This window comes from Camelus bactrianus, chromosome 34 (assembly GCF_048773025.1).
Source record: "Camelus bactrianus isolate YW-2024 breed Bactrian camel chromosome 34, ASM4877302v1, whole genome shotgun sequence".
Taxonomy (NCBI): domain Eukaryota; kingdom Metazoa; phylum Chordata; class Mammalia; order Artiodactyla; family Camelidae; genus Camelus; species Camelus bactrianus.
Window position 1 is genome coordinate 7,486,525 of NC_133572.1, and position 18,909 is coordinate 7,505,433.

The following is an 18,909-nucleotide window of genomic DNA, read 5'->3' on the forward strand; positions in this document are numbered from 1 at the left end:
TATTGCCAATTCATAGACATATTTGAAATTCGTACAGACCAGAAATTTATTCCAGTAAAACAATGGAATGACTTTTCTTTTAAAATTTATTAGTAATCAAGTGAAAAAGATGTGACCAGAGTGCTGCAGATTCTTAACTGGCAGTCAGCTTCCTGAAGGTGCTGGAGTATGCCATGTCCCTGTGTCAGCAAGAGAACATCTCAACAGCTTTTATCTTATAAAATGCATATGACTATTATCATATTATTGCCATTGCAGCTTTGAATCCTCTAAAAATGTAGAAGTCATAATTCAAGCTATTAATAACATCGACTACTTCTTATCAAGCACTATCCTAAGTACCTTGTATACATATATTTTCTACTTTAATCCTCACAATAAGCCCTGCAAGATAAGGCATTATCTCTATTTTCACAATAAGGAGACTTCGAAGCCCACACAATAAAAACCAAGATGAATTTATTTACTTCACTTATTCACTAATTTAACAGATTTTACTGAACACCATCAGAATCCAATACTCCATGGCTTTTGCATATTATACAAAATTTTACACAAGTTATCTAAAGCAAGCACAAAACAATCTGGAAGAAGGAAAGATTATTCTTCAGATTTTATGGTCAAGAGCTCCCCTTTATTGGCTGAATATGCTTTTCAATATTCATTCTAGGGGGGAAAAAGGTATGCTGTAACTCACAACTGGCATGTTCTACCTCAGTCAGGTGCTGACAAAATTTTTTTAATAAATTGAGAGTTAAGTCTCTAAGCCATTGATGTGAGGGCTACAAATGCTTACTCTCTAACTGCAGAAAATATCACTCATGCCCTCCAAAATGGAACAAAGTAGAGGAAGATTAAGTCCTGCAGATTTAGAACACTTAAGTATCCAGTAATAAAAAGTACTTAATAAAATACTGAATGTTTTAAAAAATTTAAATTGAATTAAATTTAAAAAAATACTGAATGTGCCTTCCCTTGACTTCCTTTAAAAAGTTAAGGTTTTTTGTTGAACTCTGCCTATTAAGTAATGAGAGAAGTTGACGACAGCATGAAGACTCAGAAATTCTAGAAGCTCTCCCTTTTTCAGTCCCCAGTATTAGTATTCCAATTCTTTTGCTAACCTTGAGTGATATGTCCGTCCAGTAAATTCGGTTGTCTGTCACATCAAAATCCAAAGCAGAAGCTTCTTTGACACCAGTGAGCGGAATGGCCACATTATTATTGTTGGTTTCCAAAGAAATTCTCCTGATATCTGCTCTCCGTGAAAACAAGAGGAAAGCCTCGGGGACAATGCAGGTCCTCATGTCACTGACGAGCTCGAAGCCGATGGGGCAGGCACAGCGAAGGCCTTGGGGTCTATAGAGGCAGAGGTGGCTGCAACCCCCATTCTCCTCGGCACAGGGGTTGGAACCTAAAACATAAGGTAGTTATCAAAGGGCACAGAAGGACACGCACATGAACACAGTAAACACATTTTCAATTTAAAATGACTAAGCATTTGTTTCACCAAGACCTAGGATTTCATTTGCTCCCAAATCTAGACTTTCAGTTCTAATCTCACGAACAAGCACTGTGAGGATGAACAGGGAATAAAAGACCAGGCGCGGCAGTGAGGCCCGCAGTCCCCGCTGCTTGGGGGGCTGAAGCTGGAGGATGGCTGGAGCCCAGGAGTCCTGATCCGTAGTGCACCATGCCGATCGCGTGTCGGCACTAAGCTGACATCAGTACAGTGACCTTCCAGGTTGACTAAAGAGGGAAGAACTGACCCAGGATGAAAATGAAGCAGGTCAAAACTCTTGTGCTGACCAACTGGGAATAAAAGTATGACAAAATGCTTTAAGTAAATTGCATTATTCACACAATAGAAATTCTTTGCCTGAAGGAGGGGGTGTGTGGGGGGTGTGTGTCCATGTGTGTGTTAAATTACTGAGTCAACATTTAAAGGGGCCATTCTTGGTTAAAAAAAAGCTTCGCAGGTGATTTCTACATTCCCTTAAAACATTAGTAATTTACACTGCTGACTTTCCAAGCAGCTGACTATCTCCGTCTTTTCTCGTTCCTGGTTTAACGTCTAGGAGACTTGGAATTACTTACCAATGATTCGATGAACATTTGTGGCTTTCAGGCCCATGAGGTCGGGGAGCTGATCGATGATGATTTCCCTCTCTGCACTCCGTTTGTGCACTCTTTCAATGCTACGCCTCTGCCAGTCAGTCCAGTAAACATAGTCACCCAACAACGTAAACCCAAATATGTGAGGGATTTTGTCTTCCACTAGTACTCGTCTCCCAGTCCCATCGGTATTCATAACCTTGAAGTTTAAATTTAAAGAGAAGGAAGAGGAAAAGACGTGTCCTTATTTCTTCAATACATGTGAACATGACAAATCCAACTGCCCAATACATCAAAATCTACAAGTGTCATCTTCGTTAGTCCTATTACCATGCTTTCACAAAATGACAACATGCTGATTTAATGAGAATGATTTCAAATACTCAATACAAGCTCATATTTTACTACTATTTCTCCATTTTTTTATTATCCTTCTTTCTAAAAACTCTGGCAATATTAGACTTAGTATGCATCTCCTCTATTAAATGACTATGAAAAAATTAAAAGTACAGTATTATCACCTTAAGTTTGCCTGTACATTTGTTTTCAAATTATAGTGTACCTTTGCACACATTATTTTATTACATATTTTGTTTTACAACACATTTTATTTTATTCTAAGAGTTTTGCCTTTTTCACATTTAAGGAAACTGAGATTCAAATAAGGTCACACAGCTTGCAAATAGAGTTGATGTCTTTTTTCTACTTAGTGTATTTTTTTATTTCACTGTTTTTGTTTAAAAATTTTTTAAAAAACACAGATAAAAGGGTTCTCAATAAATCTCTCAGTCCCCTAAGGTTATAATCACAAAGTTATCAGGGATTTATGACACTCTAGATGCTCTCTCTGTAACTCAGTTTCAAGTAACTTGGATGACCAACTCTTTCCAACTACCCTAGAGCAACAGTATTAAATTCATTCTGACACTTTTATTATAAACATCAGCAGCTTCCTTACAAGTGGCAGTGACATCTTTTCTGCCTTTGACATTGCAGAAATAGGTATAACTCTTCTGTTCTACAAGACAGAGTAAGTCTTCTAAAGCACCAACTTCCAAGTCCCCAGCTGAGACTACTTCTACCATTGTAAGTGGCCTGTGTGCCAGGCAAATCAGCCTTCAGAAATGTTATTTTGGTACTAAAAACATGTGCATGCAAACAACATCTGCCCCCAAAGTTTCGGGTATAATCTTATGCAAGTGTTAATCTTTTATTCGTAAAATTATATTCCATATAAGTCAATACTGTGGCTGCCTAGACGGAATGACAAGCAAATATTTTCTTTATCTTTCCTCTCTAAAAATTTTAAAACACTTGCTGACATTCCAAAAACAGCCAAACCTTGGAAACAAAGTACTTAAAAATTGAGCAAAATTATGCTATACCCTTGTGTTTTCATGTGCAAATATCAATAAATATTTGATTTACATCTGACAGAAGAGAGATTATATTAGTTGAATGTTTATTCCTATCAGCTACAACAGGACTTCTATTAAGCCAGGTGAATAAATCCATATTTAAATAGAATGTTTTTTAAAAGTCAAAAACAGTTAAAAAGAATTAAATACTACTCCAACTCCTATATTAAATATTTCTTAAGTTAATAATTTCTCCTTGAGACATGAGTTTAGACTTTTTTTTACATTCATACTTTCTTGCAACAGACCATTTCAGGATATATTTTAAGTCTACGGTTTATCTTAAAATTACTTTGGTGTTTAAGAGTAAAAGGACTAAGCAAAGAAAAAGGGTTGATAATCTATTTACATATCTAACTAGAATGTGATCTCTAGAATAGAAGGAGCTTAATTCATCTATTTATGCCTCTCACAGCTACTATTAAAGAGCCTGGCAGACAAAGAACTCAATAAATACCTGTCAAATAATTTTTAAAAGGAAATAGGTTTCCTGAGACCTAAAACACTTAAGAAATCTTCCTAAAAATGGAAATGAAAATTTATGTAAAAGTTCTTATCCTCAGATCCCAGCTTAGCCATTTGAATGAATGAAAGGTATTCTTGCTCCAATTTTAAATCCATGTAAAAATGCACACTATTGCCTACTTTTGGAGAATGGATATATTCCTGATCCCTCCCAAAAGCAGAGCCCCAAGAATTTCTGGCCCCAATCTATTACTGCCTGAAACTTTGATCAAGGTGAAAAATCTCTCCTCTATTAGACATATAATTTAGAAGAGTCATTATTTTAGGCAGGAGAAGAATATTTTTATAACTGTCCTTTTACCTTCATCCTATTATAGAGAATGACTCTGGTATCTTCCTCTATCCCCCTTAACAAGGACTTCCCCCCAATCTATTTCCTTCCTTGCCAGCATCTCCAGTTTCTCCCTCTCCACAGGGTCCTTCTTTTCTGCCTTAAACACAACACAATTTCCGCCACCTTACAAAGACATTGTTTAAAAGTTGAATGATTGCTTTTACAGCCACATTCTTTGAATGTGATCTGTTAACAGCTGCCTCCACCTATTACCATTCATCCCCTTAACTCCCTACAACTGCCTGAAGTCTGTGACTCAGATCAAACAACTGAAACCGGTCATGGACTACTTTCTTGTTTCTCACTGCCCTTGCACTCTTTTGCCTCTTTTTAACCCACTGAAACTCTACACTGGGTTTCATGGCACAATCTCATCTTACTTCTTTTTCTATACAAAGACTGCTTTTTTATCTCTTCATTTCACTGATTCCTCTATTCTTTTTCAAACCTGGCTGGATATTTTCCAAGGTTTTCTGAGTTCTCTGTCTGTAAAACACCCTCCGAAAAGCCTATCAAGTCTTATGACTTTACTGTGACCTTATGTAGAAAAATTACAAATACATAAAATTCTAGTCTAAGGGCGCATCAGTTTCTACTGCAGTATTTCTAACTGCATCTCCTGGAAAATGTACTGTTACCTCATCTAAGTCACATGCTTAACAGAGAAGCTATCTTCTCCTAACAGAGCATCTAACACAGAGTACTAAATATTCTGTATTATAAAACTCTAAAACAGTATTTTCTTACAAGCTTACGGTATATAGTAAAACATGCCTGATTATTATTTTATTCCTAGTATCTTAAATCCATTATCTTGTATTTAATAAATTAACACTAATTTTGCTGATTACTGTGCTCAAATATTGGCCTTCCTATTAAAATTTATTCGCTGATCTAAAAGCATACATGCCAGAAGTTTTTTTTAAAAAACAGGTAAAATTTTAATAATATATTTTATCTAATCAAGTATATCCAAAATATTATTATTTCAACAATATTTTTATTTCAATATGTAATTAGTATTAAAAAATTCATTGAGACTTTGTTTTTTCATACTAGGTCTTCTTAGCATATATTTTACACTTCAGGCATCTCAATTCAGAGTAGCCACATTTTAGGTGCTCTGTAGCCGTGTGTGGCTACTGGCTACCGTAACGGACTGTGCAGGGTTAGAATTTCATGGTGGTGACTACACAGCCTACAACAAAATTAATTTACTCCTATTTTAGATTAGATCTCTATCCCTTCTCACACCAGCCACCTTCCAAGCTGCCCTACACTCTTCAGACTCAGCCACGCCACAAACAAATGTCTTCTATTTGGTCTTCCCTTTCTCCTCAGCAGAACTACACTTAATTCTAATATGGGCTAAAATTACTTCAAAAAAGGATTTCTCATGAAAAAATTCATCAGACTCTACTTTTTTTCATCTTTTATCACATTTGAGTTTATATTTCAAAGTACTAATTGAGATTTGTTAAGATTAAGGACAAAGGCCTGATTCTTTCATTTCTTTTAGGTTACCTCAAAATAAAAGTACTAAAACCATTTTGTATTAATAAGAGAATCCATATCTGCCATCTCCTTGGCTCTCCCCTTAAGAGCATTCAAGACTGGCAGATATGGTTGAAGCTGGGTGGTTCATGAGAATATTTACTCTGCTTTACTATATATGTCTGAAATTTTCCATAATTAAAAAAATGAAGGGAAGAAAGAGAAGCAGCACATCCAAAGGCACTTGAATAATAATAGTAATAGTTGTTATTCATAAATGCTGTTACTGTTTCTGTTGTTAATATGATGTGGAAAGCAATTTATAAGAATCCTCTGAAGAAATTAAGGGATCAAGAGCTTAAAGAAAATCTGACTGTGAGATTTCACATCTGAAGAACCATATATTCCCCTTTATACAGAGTTCAATGATTACTTTCTGAAATATTTCCTTCCATTACTTTTGCAGAGTTGACACTTCTATTAGGAACATGGCTACTGCCCTAAACACTTCTCTTTCACCAGCCGCACAATCTCTAATGGGCAGAAGCAACATAGTGAAACAAGAACATGTTGCTCTGTCTCAAAGAACAGTACTATTATATTTCTCATGCCCAACAAGTAACAGTTCTGGACAGGTTATTGGTTTATGAATATAGTTTTAAGCCTCTTTATGTTTAAAATAACCACCCAAATCCTGGTAAAAGCTTGCTTGTACATTCTGAACCCAGAACAAATGCACCATTTTAGGGGATTCCAAAAGATTACCCTTATGCTTTAAAAGTTGAGCCAACACTAATTAAATCTGCTGGCAACTCCTGAGGGTGTGCTTCACCGTATTACTTCAGAGTGGTTTAATTAAACTGAAATTAGGCTTCTGTCACTTCTAAAATCTACCTCCAAATCTGAACCAGAGACTCCAGTGGTTTCAGCTGCTTCAACCACATTGTGGTATGGATTTAACATTCTGAGGCATTCCCAAATACTGCAAACCACACTGAGAATATGGGCTACAACAGGAAACAGATGTGGGTTAACCAGAACATTATCTCCACAGAGTGGAGGTAATGGTAAACCTTCTGCAGACATCACATCCAGTTTTTTGGTTTTTTTTTTTTTGAGCAGTTTCATCAGATCATTAAATGTCAAGGCAGGATTATCCATGAAATCTTGGAATGCAGCCAGTCTACTACCAAAGCTGCTGCTATGCAACTTCACTTGACTAGACACGTTCAAGAAAGATGACAGCAGGACAACCAGGTACCCATCATAAAGTGAACTGGAGTGGGAATGCTACAAAGTCCAGAAGAGAAACACAAATTACACTCACAATGAACCACTCCTCTTATAATGTTCCAGCCAATATCCAAAACAAGTAATGAATTAGAAGTTTATATATATGAGAGACAAACAGATACCACTGGTGGCTGGCTGACATGCTTCACAGGGTACAAAATATAATTTCACAGAAATGGCATTTTAAAAAACACTATCCATGCATGGAAATAACATTTCAGCTTGCAGAATCTCACTGGATGACAAGTAAAGTGAAATGCTTTGCACCTAGCAGGGGAAGCAAAAGGATGCCAGGCACCTGTTTGAGAGAGAAGTAAGGGCAAGTTCAGCACTGCACTTAAAAGCCTTTTAACCTCCTTCAAGACAGAGCATCTGAATAAATATAAGTGATGTTTAATATGAAAAGACAAAGTATCATATTTGCACTAGGTAGTTTTGTAACTTTTTTCCATGTTTAGAATATTAAACATTTGTAGTTACTATGTCTTTTACAGATAGAGGTAAGAATTGCTAACGTGACCAAAGCATTATAAAACCTGAATTACTCAGGAAAACTATAAAACTGAGACAGGTTTTCAGATGAAGATATCATCATGATAAAAACCAACACCACCACATTGGTCAATTTACCCAACTGCTTCACGAGACAGTTCTGACAACCCCACTGTCCTGGAGTATTCAATAAACCCTAATGGGAGAAACATTAGCATGTTAACAATGGAAAACTGCTCCCTTTCCTCTCATTCTTTTCAAGCACAACTATAATATATTCTATTTGGAATCTGAGTAGGAAGAAAAAAAATCAATTCTAACACCTTAGTATTAAGGCAAACTACTCCAGTACCAATGAGCACGCCTTACGCTCAAATACTGGTTCTTAAATACTCTTCTTCATCAAAAAGTACTTTACAAATTATGGAGGCTCTTTACAAAATTAAAACTAAATTACCATATGATCCAGCAATCCTCTTTCTGGTATAAAAGAACTGAAAACAGGATCCCAAAGAGATATTTATATGCCTATGTTCACTGCAGCAGTATTCACTAATAGTAAAGAGGTGAAACCAATCTAAACGTCCATCAGCAGATGAATGACTAAAGAAAATGCGGTATATAAATACAATGGAATATTATTCAGCCTTTAGAAAGTACACAACACAGATGAACCCTGAGGACATGCTAATGAAATAAAGCCAGTCACAGGAAGATAATACTACAAGATTCCACTTATATGAGGAATCTAAAGTAATCAAACTCTTAGAAATACAAAGTAAAATAGTAGTTGCCAGGGGCTGGTAGGGAGGGTGTTGTTCAACAGGTATGGAGATTGACTTCTGCAAGATGAAAAAGTTTTAGAGATCTTGCACAACAATGTACATATAATTAACACCACTGTACATTTAAAAATAGTTCAGATGGTAGATTTTATGTTATGTGTTTTACTACAATTAAAAAAAAAAGATGGAAGTATGTGAAAAGGACACAAGAATCACCTTGAGGGTGCTCCTAATGCCAATTCTGGGACAATTTTTGCAACAATATAATGATAACGGGATACAACCTGTAAAATAAAATTAACATCCATGCATTCAGATATATACATATATGTGTCTACATATATATGAATAATTGAGTGAACAGGAGAGGAGGCAGCTCTTCCTTACATACCAACTAATAAATATAACAGGAATAATGGAAATGGTATCAATGTAATTTCCTGGTGTTGATCATTATTCTATGAGTTTATAAAATGAACCTGGGTGAGAGTTTTATTACTCCTGCAAATTTTTTGTTGAAGTCTAAGATTATTTCAAAATGAACAGTTTAAAAAAAGAGGTAACAGAACTCAACACCAAAAGTACAGTATTAGGAGTTGGGAAATGAATTCCATTGCTTTCTTTGTAAACAGATAGTTCTATGACTTGAGGAAACAAAAGAAGCTAACTAAGCAAAAAGCACCAAGTACTGTTGAATTTTGGAAGAGAAGCCTGGAACAGAAAGAAGAAATGTTTGTGTGAGTATATGGAACTATCTAGAAACCATCTGATAACATCAAAATCGTATGAATATGGCTTTTTCTCCAAAGACAACACTTTGAAAACCCAAGAAACATTGTTTGCTTACTATCTGTAGATTAATGAAATCTACTGTGGCACAGATGGTTTGGGTTTTTTTCTTTTTCATATCTTAAGAATAACAATGTAACTAAAACACAAAAGCAGTATTACAAATCTCAATCAAATATAAAAGTCAAGTCATAAATCAATCCAAAATCAAAATTAAATAAGCAACAAAAACAAAAACCCTTGAAAAGAGGCTATATTAACAGCATAAAGCCTCTAATTTCAGTCCCACTTGGAAACTCAACAAGTCTGGCAGATTTCAGAAGCTCAAAAAATTTACAAATGAAATAACAAAATACTTCTCTATTGAAAATCTCAGTACAATAAAAGGCATGCTAACTCCTTTCCTGAGACTGTTATTTCAGATCAAATCTACCAAAAAACAAATCATAGGACAATGAATGAAGAGTTTGAGAAATCTATTACAGTTCAACAACAACAACAAAAAAATACAGGGCCTGCATTATAACATTCTTAATATTTTTAAGTGGTAAACTACACTTAAAGTGGAAAAAAATTGAAGGAGAATCCTTTGTTCATTATGGATAACTTTAGGAATGACTATTACACAGAATCCTTAAATAGCTGGTGATAACTTAACATTGAAACAAGAAGTTAAAATACTTGTCACTGTTAACACTGCTCAAGGTTTTGCAAATTCCCTCCCAAGAAGTCCCAAAACTGTGGTCCTTGCCATTATATGACTATTTACCCTTTCCAAACCTTCTAAAAATAAAATCTCAATGACCCCTTTAGAAATATAATAGTTCCCAGCTACAGGGAAATAACCTCCTGAAAAATTATGTTTTACATGGACTCATTAACATTTACATGTTTGGCAAGCTTCAAACAACATCTTTAAACATTTATTTAAACCTATTATGCATGTTAATAATAGAGTAGCTTGTATACAGGTCAATGCAAAATCTAACTTAATAGCTTACCAGAAGTTGCTGTCAGTAAAACTGAATTACTAAAGACACTGAGCCCCCAACAGGCAAGTTTTCTTTAGGTAACAGGAATTAAATGCACAGTAAATCAGGAAAAGTTTAAAGGAAAAAAGAAAATATTCATGTCATCTGCAATATAAATTTCCTTTCAGCAACTCTTCCATTCCAAAATGTATTATCTGTTTTTAACCTAAGATATGCAGTTAGGATGAAAAACAGAAAATGTTACAACTGGAAGGAACCTAAAGATCATCTGGTTCAAATGATCTCATTGGCCAAATACAAAGACCAGAGATTATGTGAATTATCTAAAGGCATCCAGTTAAATGGCAAAATCAAACAATAACTAGGTCAGAGTCCAATATTATAAAATGTTTCAATAAAGATCTAGAGATTACCATCCATACTACTAAACGCCGTTATAAATTATAAAGAGGCTGACTGACCTCTCTTCTCAAGAAAGTAGGACATTAAAATCAGCACTCTTACTTCAGAAGTCCCAAAACTGAAGGAATAAGAAAGGTACTTCTGAAATAATCAGACTGAAACTAAAAACATCTCCCCACATATTAAATGGTTTTATATTAAAACATTAGAGAAAGTATACCAGCATAACATTTAAAAAATGATCCTTGTGTTCACAGCAGCACTCTTTACAATAGCCAAGACATGGAAGCAACCTAAATGTCCACTGACAGGTGACTGGATAAAGAAGTGGTACACACACACACACACACACATAGGAATACTTCTCAGCCATAAAAAAGAGAATAAAATAATGATATTTGCAGCAACACAGATGGACCTGGAGATAGTCATATTAAGTGAAGTAAGCCAGGAAGAAAAATACCATATGTTATCACTGACATGTAGAATCTAAAAAAAGGACACAAATGAACTTATTTACAAAACAGAAACAGACTCACAGAAATAGAAAACAAACTTACAGTTACCAGAGTGGAATGTGGGGAATGGAAGGATATACTGGGAGTTTGGGATTTGCAGATACTATTATATATAACACAGATAAACAAGGTTCTATGGTATAGCACAGGGGACTATATCCAACACCTTGTAATAGCCTGTAACGAAAAAGAATATGAAAAGGGATATATATGTATAACTGAATCAATGTGCTGTACACCAGAAACTAACATATAACACTGTAAATCAACTACACTTCAAATAAATAAATAAATAAATAAATAATTATCCAAGAGCAAGTTCAAACTTGGTCACTAAACTGCTTTCTAAGTACCAACATACATCAGATTATCCTAATTTACATAGATGAAATTATACTAACTCCTAAGTGAGGCAACTGTATCTTGTTTGATGAAGCTCCAGGGTTTGTTGTGGCCGTTCAGGAAACTATCATCAAGCAAAGTCTCTCTCCTCATATGTACATGCAAAAGTTTTTTTAGAGCCAGAAAAAGCAGAGTGGATAATGAGATGACAGAGCACATAATTGGATAATATACTACTCCAGCTGCTGTAGATGATAACAAGTTAAGTAGTTTAGAATTATACATTAACAGGTACCTTTCAAATAGGAGTTCAAAGATACAGCATCATAAGATACACCCCAAACAGATACAAGCTGATACAATAGGACAGAACCATGTTCACAACTCAATGACTAAAGGCCAAAATCCAGGTATTCTGTTGAGCTGAGGAATCTAACCATGGAATTTATCAGTATCATTCTTCTGTTACTACATGTCAAAAAGATGGGAGGGGAAAATATTCACACATACACATATAGCGTGGTATAGTAGAAATGGCAAAAAATCAGGTATTTAAGTTCAATATCTTGAACATTTCTCTAAAACTGGAAGTAAAATCAATTTTAAGGAACACTCATAAACTGGCAGACTCAAAAGGAAGCACTTGTTGGTACATGCCATACACTCAGAAGAGCTTTATCTCAACAACAGACAATTATACTATTATAATTTCCTAAGGAAGAATTAACCTTAGAATCAAACAATAAGAAAAATCACCATAAATGGGTCCTTGTATGTTTTAACAGACTTTCACAATACACAGGCTAAAGATGCCAGACAAAGAAATTACTTTAAAAAGAAATCTGAATACTTGGGAAACAAATCTCTCTATTAGAGTACTGATAAAATAGAGGAAGCTGTCATGAGAGGAAAACGTAGCGCTGCAATTTCAGGCTTAGGCTATGAAATAGAACATTCACCAAACGCCAAGTTTTCAGCACACATCCTACATAATAATACCCTCTTTATTCAAAAATTTCTTGGTACTCAAGGCTCCAATAATCTATGTTTCTGTTTCCCAACAAAGTTGTGCCGGGTATAATTAGATTTGGACAAAACTACCTATGGGCACTGTATTCTCTAAAGTAGGGAAATTTACAATAAAAGGGATTTATTTTCTACATGCCCTTGAAATAGACAAGAAAATCTCTCTATCGACAAGTACAAGATGTTGCTGCATTTGTCAGCATAAGCTCAGAAATGAAAAGAGGAAAAATAAGTAAAAAGTGCATAATGAGGAAATTCCAGCTAAGGCAGTATTATTATTTTCAATAAAACCAGTGATGGAAACACATTAATTTTGTCAATCAGTTAAACTGGTAACCTGAAGAAAATACAAGCTAACAGTGCATTCTTAACTTTATACAACAGCAAGAAAAGGCTTTAAACTTGAAGTGATCTGTGATATGTCCTCACTATTGGTATTAGCAGTACTTCTGGCCCTCAGTGCAACAAGCGTTTCTGGCAGTGAAACCTGACCAAGAAAAATAAGAACGCTATTAAGACACAAGGTGTTTTTGCCTACTGCACGGTCTTACAAAACAGAAATAAAGGCTTGCTTGTCCCCCCATCAGAAAAACAGAAACCATTCTTTCTTCTAATGCTTTAGTATTTATTATCAGGAAGCCCCAGAACACTAAAATAACACTTGGGGGCGGGGCGGGGTAAGGGGAGCCCAGTGCAGACAAGTAAACTAGAGGCCTGTACGTCAAAGCTGATAAGTGATTTCAGCATAATGAAGAAGCGTAAACAAGTACCAGCAAGCACCTTTTAAGTAACACCTACAATTAAGTGGTTACTATCACGTGACAAGTAGGGAAATCAGACACATCCTCACGAACACATTCTTAAATTAAAGCACCAGCCAATACAATGACCGTGTTTTAAAAAAATGACATCATTAGCAATTCCCTGTACCCCATCCCTCTTTGCAGAAGTTGATTATAAACCTCAGGAAAACCTAATCATTCTTTCTTGCAACTCTGTACAATAAAAACTGAGTCTGAAACTCAGAGCTCCGCATCTCTCTTCTCCAGTTTCCCCAATCCTTAGACCCAGCTCCCCAATACATCCAGCGTGTGGTTACATCACCACTTCCAAAAAAAAAAAAAAAAAAAAAAGGGAATGAGAACCTGATTAAAGGAATCTCCAATGAGGGAGCAGAGAGCATAAGTGAGTGAACATTCTGAGCTCTTCCCTTAAGATCCACTCAAAACACAAGCGCTTACTACGCCTTACCTTGCTACATGATAATTTACCAAATACCTAGCTTTTCTTCCCAAATGTACTAGAAACATATCCCGAGTAAACTCTAAGTCTTCCAGAAGGGAACAGGGCTACTACAACCACAATTTACTATTTTCTTATAGTTCCAGGAAAAAGCAGCTTTCATTCTTGTGCAGGACAAAAACTGGGAAGCTTTCTTAAGGGAACTAGCAAGCAAGGAGCATGTGACCTAGACCAGGGTCAGTGCCTAGGATCAGCTGATACACAACAAGAGCCTAGCAAGGAAGCTTAGAAAAAGAAACATTTTAAAAATTATGTGTCTTCCCAAAAGTTTTCAAGCTGGCTATAACTGAACTGCTACCAAGCAAAGCGAAATGCAAAGCTGGTGGTGACAGCTGCTCCTATAATCACTATTAGCCTCAGAGAGGGAAACTAACACTTTCTCCCCTAGTTACACAAGATTAATTTAGATGAAACTATGCTCTTTCCATAGTTTGTCATATACCAGCAATTTTACACATCATTGTGTATTTAGACAGTAACAGATAATAGTATCTGCTCTCTTTATCTCCCAGATGTGTCTGTAAAAGGAAAATGACAAAAGCATTGAACGCTCAATTAGGGAAACTCCATCAGACTCTCCAGGGGAAACAATGAAGGGAGGTCTTTGTGGGTGTAATTTGGAGGAAGTAGATGTACCACCAACCCCAAATAATCTGTCAAAAAAAGAACAAGGAACAAACAGCAGCTGCGTTCCAGCAAACCTCAAAGAAGAGAAACAGATCTGAAAGGCAAGCTTTAGGATGCTGGCACCAGTCAAGGAAGAAGGAAAGAAAGAAGTGAGGAAGCAAATACCACCAAACGCACACACACACACACACAAACACACACAGACATCAAGAGGCCAGAATTAACACAAATTTTAAGATTTACTGTACTTATTGTAAACTAAGAAAATAAAACTGTGTAATAAATATTATATAGTTACATAATGTGTATTCATTTTTATTCTTAAACACTGTCATTCAGAACCTCTATAAATTCCTATTTCTCTACCTGAATCCCTCCTGAACACTTTGTGATTTTGAATAAATTTCTGAAATGCTAAAAGTGACCAAAAGTAGGGAAAATCAGACTTGAAAAATTCCCCAAAAGAAACAAATGTTTTCTTTACAATCTAATCAGTCAGCCAGAGTAAGCTAACATCAAATACGGAATTTTTAAAATCTTACAAAATAATGAATCAAGTGCTCTTCTCTAATGTAAATTACACACTCCTCCCTACGTGCAGACATTCCTCTAGGACAGATGGGCGTTGAACTGATTTTCTAAGAGTAGTAATACCTATGTATACTCATACGTATAGTCCACAGCTCATCAACAATACACATTTGCAAATTCGTTGGGAATGGTGTATGATTTGTACTCAAGCCTACCCCAGTGAAGCTAACATCCTGTCTGAAAAGCGAACTCGTGACCTCTGTCTCATTAGCAATGCACTCCAGCTGCTAAAGATTCAAACTCCAATTTGGATTTAAAGGGGGTGGGGGCAGTGAGACAGTAACAGCAGGGAGAAAATTTATATAGTCAAGTCTATGCAAAATTTTCTATTAATGGAAACCAGCTGCAAGTGTAGGAGATGATTTTCAGTATTTAAGCCTGGTGGAATACTAAAGAGTTTTTTCTATTCCAAGATTCCGTTCTGAAAGGAAGGCCTTTTAACTCATTATTCCCTCAGAGTCCCTGAAACTCCTAAGAATTACCTTTCTAAAGTAACTGCTGTAGAGCCCAAATCATCTATTAGGAGACACGTGCTGTGGCTGTGAAGAGTCATTCAAAGCTATTCCTTATATGAGAAGTCATTCATTCTCCAAAGAAATATCGTGATCAAAACTCTGTTTTAAGAATGTGATCCACAAGACCTCTAGTACAGCTCAATTCAAAGTTATAAAATTTAGACTTCACATTCAATATCAAGGATATATGCCCTTTACAAAATATGATAAAATATTCACATATGGTGGTTGTTTCCACCATAATTCTATTCTGATTACCGCAACTTACCTCTGTCATTTGGTAAATATTTTTCCCAGCTTTGGTTTATTAATTTTTCTCCCAGACAGTTCATAAATAAATTTAAAAACTGTTTGCATATAACCATCTTAATATATGCCACCACCTGCCCCAACACCGCCACCACCAAAAAAGCTACATACACACACGTTGGCTTTGTTTTCCTGACGTGACTACCAGCTCTTCCAGTCATATCTGGTTTGTACAAAATGCCCCTAGGAAATTCAGGCAGTGGCTTTACCCATAATGAGAAAAATCATTCCCATAAGCTTTTAAGACTAGAAATAGATAAATACGTTCTTCTCATGCCAGGATAACTGAGAAATCCCAGGGTTAGGTGGAAGAAAATATGCAATCCCTAGAATCCCGAAGGTTGAGTATAATTTCTATACAAGACACCTCTGTCACCCCAGTGAAGAGATAAGAATATTTGCATCAAATTACCATCAATTATAAAACCATTATAAAACTGGTTTTAAAATGAAAAAGCAAGAAACAAACCTCAATTTTGTCTGTTTTGGCATCTCCCCAGTATATTTTGCCTTCATCGTAATCCAAGGCTAAACCATTTGGCCAACCAAGAGAAGTGTTAACCAACACTACTCGATCAGAACCGTCCAGAGCTGCTCGCTCAATTTTCGGGATTTCTCCCCAGTCAGTCCAATACATGTACCTACAGAAGTACAAAGAATATGAGCTAAAAACAGGTAATAAGCATGAAGCTTCAGATATCCTACAGGTGAGATCCACCCTCTTTTACATTGGTTATCAGTTAACATCACAGAAGGAAAAAATAACCACAGGACTTACAACACACGAAGAGTATGTTCAAGACATTTGTAATAGCAGTGTATAAGCTTCTAGAAAGTTTTCAGATCAAACAGTGTTTTCTAGAACGGATAATGAAAATGTTTTCTGATAATGAGATTCTGTTTTTAGTTATACGTTTTTTCAAAATATGTTGTGCTCCTTCCCCCAGTCTTCTCTTTCTCTTGCTGGCCTGTCATCTCTAACACAAAAAGGTTATCCCAGTAGTAATATTCAGATGGCAAGCTGAATTCCCAAAGTAACTAACTTTTCCTGTAGAGCTAAGTGATTCTTGTGGCTCCTGAGAGTTTAAGTGGCTCCAAGACACTGGAATACACTGAGCTGTAATCATTTATCACTATGTTTCCCCACAGAATAAACTTCATAGTAACAAATAACACTGGTAAGCATGTCGAAAGCTGTGTTTCCCTGGACTGTGGTCAGGCTATTACAGCCAAAAAAAAAAAAAAAAAAAAAAACACCAGGCATACAGCTGCATGGCCTGACAAAGTTTTAGAAATCAAGTCATTCATTCATTCGTATGTTTGAGGATACATTAAAAAGTAAGATATACCCTTTACCATATTATTTTAGAAGTACTGAAAATGAGGTGAAATTAAATCATCTAGGGGAAGACAGAGAGTTCTAAAAACAATTTCTTTCCATATTTTTCATGGTCACGATGTAACCTTGGCAAAATCTGCAGCCAACATCCAAAGTCAGCAAACATGGACTTAATTTAGAAAGAAAAAGCATTCAAAACATTCAAGAAAAAACTAGCAATTCTTTAATTTGATATTTTATTCCAATCACTATATTCTAAAAATGGACAGCCATTAAAGAGCTATTTATTGGAAACCAACATATACTTCATGTTGTTTCTGTCAGTGTTTTTAGGGACCTGTAGAAAACAGAAACACCTGGCAAAATTTTCTATCAGCAGAGCTTCTTACCCAACCATGGGATCTAACACAATAGCCCGGGGTTCCTCTAAGTCCTCTGAAATCAAGATCTTCCTCATGGTCCCGTTGAGCCTTGTCACCTCGATCCGATCAGTGCCAGTATCTGTCCAGTAAAGATTTCGGGCAACCCAATCAACTGCAATACCATCAGGATGTGCAATTTGAGCAGTGACCACAAACTGACTGCCAGATCCATCTATGAATGAGCGGCGTATGGCCCTCACTTCATCATCAGTCCAGTAGATGTAGCCTTCCACAGGGTCATAATCTATGGCAATGGCATGACGGATGTCTTCCAGCTGTAGAACGATGTCTGTGAAATCTGGCGTATCCAAAGAAATGCGTCTCAAGTCTGTTCTTCGGGCTAAAAGCAATAATTCAGTGGCACCTAGAACAACAAAGTGAAAAAAATGAAGAAAAAACGTGCAACCCACAAGAAAAATTTAGTCATTCTAAATAAAGAAGGCAGAATTTCTTTAGGAATTGAAAAGTAAATGCATATAAAAGGATACTAGGGTCTATTTAGGGTGGAAATGGAAAGTAATGCAATGAAATAGGAACAGCTTGGCTATGAGGTCAAGTTCTATTAATGGCCGAGCTCTCCAAATCAACTTTTGATTCCCTCTTGTTTCATTCATTATACAGCCCCTGGAATTAGTAACAGCTACTTAAAGGTATAATGAATAGTAACTAAGTAATGACTAAGAAGCTAAGTAGCTGGATATTAAAGAAAGGAAACATAAGATACAGGTCCTGTGTTCAAGAAGGATGTTTTAAAACTTAAAGGAAAGTAGGAAAAGGATCTTTTGTGATTAATGAGAATGTTCTAAAACTGAACGGATTGTGATGGTTGCACAACTCTATAAATTTACTAAAAATCACTGAATTGAAGACTTGATATGGCTGAATTTTAAGATATGTTAAATTACATCTCAGTACAGCTGTTTTAACAGAGAGGACTATAGGGCAATGCCTGACAGAAGTAAGGACAAAGGAGGCTATGGAGGAGGGAACAGCAGCAGGAGAGAGGGAATCAGGTAAATCAACACAACAGGTAAGAACAAGAGCTACGCATCTGACAGAGTTGGATCTGAGTAGTTACACAAAGTTAGGCCAAACACCTCATCTCTCTAAGCCTAGTTTCTTCATCTATATCTCATAGGATTGCTGTGAGAATTAAAGGAGACAAATGTTAAATTCAGAAATGTACCAAACATATAAGTACTCAAAAAATACTAATATTATTATTATTATTATTATTATTATTATTATTATTATTATTATTATTATTACTACCATTAAAAAA

The 18,909-nt window shown here is 35.8% G+C and overlaps 1 protein-coding gene across 3 annotated transcripts in view; it reads right to left on the reverse strand.

Annotated features, from left to right (window-relative positions):
• The window catches only part of LRP6 (LDL receptor related protein 6), a 126,059-nt gene that overhangs the window by 41,633 nt on the left and 65,517 nt on the right, over positions 1 to 18,909 (reverse strand). For all 3 annotated transcript variants that reach the window (XM_074357947.1, XM_074357946.1, XM_074357948.1), the window contains 4 exons: positions 17,595 to 17,991; positions 16,336 to 16,507; positions 2,095 to 2,311; positions 1,122 to 1,411 (listed from right to left, as the gene is read on the reverse strand). In XM_074357947.1, the coding sequence (XP_074214048.1) occupies positions 1,122 to 1,411; positions 2,095 to 2,311; positions 16,336 to 16,507; positions 17,595 to 17,991 (1,076 nt within the window). The remainder of the gene's footprint in view (positions 1 to 1,121; positions 1,412 to 2,094; positions 2,312 to 16,335; positions 16,508 to 17,594; positions 17,992 to 18,909) is intronic.